We start from the raw sequence: 5993 nt of genomic DNA, 5'->3' as shown, positions 1-5993 counted from the left end.
TTCTCTGAATACAGAGCAAAAATCAAACGAGGAACTGGAGCTCAGGCAGGCTCTCCGAGACCGATGGATCACAAACGACTCAAAATAGAACAGCACAAAACACTCGCCGATAAAGTCCCCGTACACAACAAAAATTAAGGGCCCCACTTACGTCGCAACACTTCAGTACTAATCTGTCCGAGAGTCTCGTGGATACTTCTAATGTTGTATTACACGGAGTGACGGTCCATATTCCGTACACAGAAACGTACAACCATCACTGAAAAGTGCCTCAAAAACAAAATTCTAGCATTCGCGCCAAGCATCCAAAAATTTGTGCCAAAACTCATCCAGCCAGTATAGCGACAGCTACGTACCACTGTTTTCTGCTTCTTATACGGTCGCGCACGTGGTTACATTGGGATAATTCTAGACTTGGTAAAAGGCGTCGCGTTACAAATACAGTCACAAAATACTCGCTCTCTGCTCAATAGCCTTGGTGGTGATAGCAGTACTGTCAGTGCGATACATAAGTGGAAAAAAAGTTACACGTTATTAATACATAATTACAGTCATTCGACATAGCTTCCGCCCCTACAACTATTGTCTGATCCAATAAATCATTCTACAAATACTTGTTCTACATTAATGTCGGTGTGTATCGCTTGCCTACCTTAAATGAAGATTCTGTTGAACAGCACCCGCGGTAGAATATTTGGTCCATATGTAACTGCAACTGCTGTTCAGTTTTGTCATACTACGGAGTACAGTCCCCTTACCCGTATTATTAATACCACTGTGAATTCTCAATAAATCCGATAACAATGTCACCAGTAACTTACCACGGTATAGCAACAAAGTCGCATATACGAATTCTGTCTTACACTGTGTCACAGACCACGCGTTAAAATCACACAAAACTTCGCCTGGGTGTCGGAGCTTGTTTCTATTCAATGTACTTACCAAAGATACAAGTTTAAAATGATACAAAACATAAAGAAAACACATCACCTTTTCTCTTCTGACACGATTCTTAGAATATTGTGCTAACTTTGTAAATATCAGCCACATTTTAACAAAGTGAACTGATTTTATTTCAAATCACTCGTTCGAACACAAGCACACAGCTGACGTAATATTCTGAGATTACTCCTCAGCTCAGAGCAACCGCAGCACGGCAGTTATCACCAGTGTAAGCATCCTAAACGTAATAACAGCATCAGCCAAACCGTGGCTCCGTTTCTCAGAAGGAAGAAAAAAAAAAAAAAAACATACCCACCATAATTTCTTACAGACGTACAGAGAGTTGTGGAAGCGAAGGAACAAAATAAAACACTCTTTCACAAGGAACAAAGTGTATTTAACACTGCTAGAAAAAAATAGTACAGCTTTTACAGTCTCTAGTGAAACAACACACAAATCCAATCCCAAATGTGCACACACATACAAGTTGCGTTATGAAGGAAAGAACACATGAAATGCACAAGTGTCAAGATTTGAGAAAAAGGAGCCTCAAAATGTAGTCGCGCTATTGGTCACCAGACATCGTCACGCAACCGTTTTAATGTCGTTAAGAGCGGGACACAGCGCAGTCCGAGTGGTGAACGCTAGCGAGAGCTTGTGCGCGAGGAGCCGCAGACAAACGTGTTGTCCAGCGGCTGCCGCGGCTATGTCGCAACGTCCTCCCACGGTTCACTTGCACAATGAAGATGGTGCGGTCGAAAGGCACATTTTCACGGAAAACGTTAGCGGATATTTCGGGGTCATCTGACGAACAAATGATCTCTAAATTAACTAACAAATGAAACGATTTTACCATATGTGGTGTTCTCAGGGGATATAACTTAAAACAGTGAACCGTGCGTGTCAGAAAGGTAATTCGGTAGTGTTAATGTAGATACCGCGCACAAGCTGTTACGCACGTACTGGAGGCTGCAATGAATCCAACTCTTAAAAAGTGATCGCTCAATAAAATCATAGTAACACAAATACAATTACACCATGAGTTTAGAGCGAATTTTATGTTAATAATTATTGTTTTATATCTTAAATGGAAAACCCAGAAAGAAAGATGGGAAGGCAGAGAGCTTATAAACTAATTCGTGAAAATGATCGGTATCTAACGAGATACGGAAGAATGAAAAAAGTGTGATAATTTGCATTGAGACTGGCCAACACCGAAGCAAGCGAGAACGACGACATACGGATATTAAACGTGCAATAAATATATCGAAACGTTGTGTGGTTTCAAGCAAGGCACATTGTCAATGGAAATACGTGAGAAAAATTAAGTTTGAGCTCCGCTGTGGTGAGATCACGACTACGTTGAATGCGTTATTATTGAGAGATGTGATCGAGGAAGGACAGACGTGACTTTGAGTCAGGTACAGATGGTCATCTGTCACAAGTAGGTACACTCATTTCCGAAGATGAGTCGAATACGAATGCTTGTGAAAGAAGAACGATACGAGGGTGACAAAGCAACAAGAGCCGCTGCACTGACCAGCACGGCGGACACTGTGCCAACTAGTTGCCGGCTCTCCGCCTGACGTGGCGACTACTCTACTACTGTAAACATGCAGGCGAGAGCGCGTGGCCCCGGGAGTGTCAAACGGGCGCACGACTGCACGTCAAGGTCGCCAACTAAACCGCTTACAGCGGCCTCCCGGTCTAAACTGCAAAGCACAAGAGCTCCCCACTTTCCGACGCCCATAATGGAATCACTACTTTCTCTACTAACCTATTGAAGCTCCACCTGGTCACACACACACACACACACACACACACACACACACACACACACACACGCGCGCGCGCGCGCGCGAGATACATAGGTAGAGAGAGAGAGAGAGAGAGAGAGAGAGAGAGAGAGAGAGAGGTGATCTTGTCATCAAGTAACTCAACACAATACTGTTATGTCCTCGAACAAGTTAACATCATACGCAGAACATGAACGCGGCGAAATACTGCGTTGTCTCACACTTTGGGATCCGTTGTTATCCGATTTGAAAATGACACCGTAAATTACAAATATTAACTCGAGCCCCCGAAGTGTTCCTCAAAGATCATTCAGTGTCACAACATTAATGCTGTAGGAAGTGTACGACAAGTAACATCCACGCGGAATTCGGGTTACGCGCCAGACGCTGACTTAACGTCGTAACACTGCGGTTCGACGATAATTCTGTCAGTAGCGACTTTCCGCGAATGTACCGGAGCCAGACTCGAAGTTGGAAACCACCAGTAATACTGCTCCGAACGTGAAATGTTTGCACGTACGTAAATGTTTTGCAAGCCGAAACGCGTTGGTAGAATCGTACCCGTTCTGTCGCCGACTACGGTTTCTACGGCGTACTAGGAACAACGGATGAGGCACTACCGAGTTGCGAGTGACGGCGACCGAAAGCAGTGCGTGCAGGAGACGAGTAGGTGAAGTGTGGACGGTGTTCACACACAGACGCGCGGGCTACTCCTCGGCGCGTATGCTGAGCCGCAGCACCTCGTCGCCGAGCGCGCCGGCGCCGCCCCACAGGCCGCCGCCTCCCGGCCGCGTCGCGGGCCACGCCGCCTCCGTCCGGACGCGGGACTCGCTAGCAGCAGCCTCCCGGCCCGGCGGCGAGCTCGAGTAGAACCTGATCTCGAGGTCGCGGTGGCCGTTGGGGGAGGTCACTATCTCGGTGGACACCTGCAGCCCCTGCGAGGCGACGGCGACGGCCGCAGTGTGCGCGCGGCCGCCAGGGTCACCGGCGAGGGACGACGGCGACGAAGAAGAAGAAGAAGAAGACGAGGAGAAAGAAGAAGAGGAGGAGCAGCCGCTCCAGCTGCGGCGGAGCGCGCTGCCGCCGTCGGCCGGCGGGTCTTCGGGGTCGCCAGAGAGGGAGGTGGGCGACGTGGACGTGGGCAGGTCGTCGCTGAAGAAGCCGTCGTCGGTGTCGGCGGCGTGGCCGGCGGGCGGCGCGCTCAGGAACAGGGGGATGCTGGCGAACGGGGACTCGTCCGGGGGGGGCGCCGTCAGCACCGGCGAGTAGCAGTGCCGGCGCACGTCCCAAATGTGGCCGCGGGGGTCGCAGTAGCGGCACTGGCACACGGACGGCGACGGCGACGCCGACGGGGCAGGCGGGCTCTGCAGCTGCTGCTGCTGCTGCTGGCGGGCGGCCTCGCCGTCTTCGCTGCGCGCCACCTGCACCTGCGGCCTCGGCTTGCTCCTGGGGGGCTCGCTGCGCTTCGGCTCGGCGGCCCGGCGCGTGGTGGCCGTGGCGGCGGCTGGAGGCGGCCGCGCGCCGTCGTACAGCTCGAAGCACAGCGGCACGTACGGCCGCAGCGTCACTATGCTGGAGCCCTCCGGGGCGGCCGCCTCCGGAGGGGGCGTCGCGGCCGGCTGGTGGACGGCGGGCGCCGGCGGCGGCTTCCGGTCCTTCTTGCGCCGCTTGCGGGGCTTGATGATGCGCGGCAGGCTGTTCTCGGACGGGCCCGAGCTCTCGTCGCTAGCCGTGTTGAGCGAGTCGCTGCTGGTGGCCCTGCCGCCTCCGGCCGCGGCGGCCTCCGTGGCGCCTTGGGCGGCGCGCGCCACGGCCGGCGCCAGCGCGGGCGCGCGCCTGCGGGCCGCGGCCTGCGGCTGCTGGTGGGCCGCCGCCCCCTGCCCCCGCTGCTGCGGCTGCTGCCGCTGGCCCTGGCCCTGCTTGCGAGCGCCGTACCGGCCGGCCAGGATGAGCGGCGCGCCCTGCGTGTGCATGGCGAGCCGCGAGAAGGCGCCGGGCCGCGCCGCCAGCGAGATGAGCGGCAGCCCGCACAACGGCGCCGGCGCCGGTGCCGGCCCACAACCCGCCACCAGCGCCGCGCCGCCCTCGCCCGCCGCCCCCCTGCAGCCCACGCCCGCCTTACGCGGCGCCGAGATGAGGCAGCTGCCGATGTAGCGCTTCAGCTCCAGGCCGCCCTGCGAGGCGGGGCTCATGGTGGGCTCCGCCGCTCGCCAGCCCGCCACGGACTTCACCCCATCGTGAGGCGACAGCGCGCCGACCTCGCTTATCTCTCTGTACTGTCTGTGTCGCGTTCTGTCTGTCCTCCTCGCTTCGACGCGTACGGTCAGGCGTCCCGGCGAACACTGACTGAGCCGACTGCTGCGGCCAGCTGCTGCTAACCCACATCGCCGCAGCGCTCCTGGTGACAGCGCGCTCAACTACGGCGCCGCTGCGTGTCTCTCTCTCTCTCTCTCTCTCTCTCTCTCTCTCTCTTCCCCGCCGTGAAAACGAGGCTACGTCACTCTCGTGAAGGATTTAGGTGCACTTCTTCGGATTTCACCTTCGGCGCCTACTTCTGCTCTGCTCTCGTCGTGGAAGTAGGTCCTCACCGGCCCACCGGAGAAACTAGCCTGCACTTTTCGCGCGACACACAAACGTCGTCGCCAAAGTGCCGCTCCGCCCTCTTCCTCTGACGCCTTTCTTATCCGTTCGTGACGTCCTGCCCGTACACGAGGCGGATCCGCTCGAGAACTGCGGCGTAATAAACTAAACAAATTATTTCGCCTGTTTGCGCCTTGGTCAATCGACGCTCTACATCGACGCAGAAACTTCAGGTTGTAGCCAAAACGGCATTTACGTCCGCTCCCTCATCAGTTGACTCAGTTTATTGCAGCTCTCTCTCCGAAACAAGATAACGTCACTACAAAAGTGTTACGAAAAGCGAGCAACTCGCAACTAAACAGCGTTTGCTGATAATACTACGCGCGATCCTTTCCATAAACAAATCTAATACAATATAATGTGTCCAAAAAGGGAAGACCAGACGTTGCTTCACTTCGGTATCCATACCAGCAATGCAGAAGGATACCACTTCTTCCAGTACACAACTTGTACAATGACAATAATAAAATCGTAACAGTTGTGCATACTGCAGGTAATAGTTTAGAAACGAAACGTGGTACAGGATATTGCTTGTGGTAGCCTCGACTATTCGCTCTACAATTTGCTACACAATCGGTGGTTAACAGGTTGTACAATGTATATTATCTTTTAACA

At 53.6% G+C, this 5993-nt stretch overlaps 1 protein-coding gene across 1 annotated transcript; it reads right to left on the bottom strand.

Annotated features, from left to right (window-relative positions):
* Positions 1-1317: 1317 nt before the first annotated feature.
* LOC126416546 (proline-rich protein 36) lies at positions 1318-5321 on the bottom strand. The gene has a single exon (XM_050084290.1). It carries the CDS (start codon positions 4928-4930, stop codon positions 3446-3448), a length of 1485 nt encoding a protein of 494 aa, XP_049940247.1. The 5' UTR covers positions 4931-5321; the 3' UTR covers positions 1318-3445.
* Positions 5322-5993: the final 672 nt, after the last annotated feature.

This window comes from Schistocerca serialis, chromosome 8 (assembly GCF_023864345.2).
Source record: "Schistocerca serialis cubense isolate TAMUIC-IGC-003099 chromosome 8, iqSchSeri2.2, whole genome shotgun sequence".
In the NCBI taxonomy this organism is placed as follows: domain Eukaryota; kingdom Metazoa; phylum Arthropoda; class Insecta; order Orthoptera; family Acrididae; genus Schistocerca; species Schistocerca serialis.
Note: the sequence above shows the minus strand (reverse complement) of the source record. Positions and strands in the feature narration are given on the sequence as shown.

Coding starts and splice junctions, on each gene's coding strand:
- LOC126416546 (XM_050084290.1), bottom strand. CDS start 4,930: ATGAGCCCCGCCTCGCAGGGCGGCCTGGAGCTGAAGCGCTACATCGGC.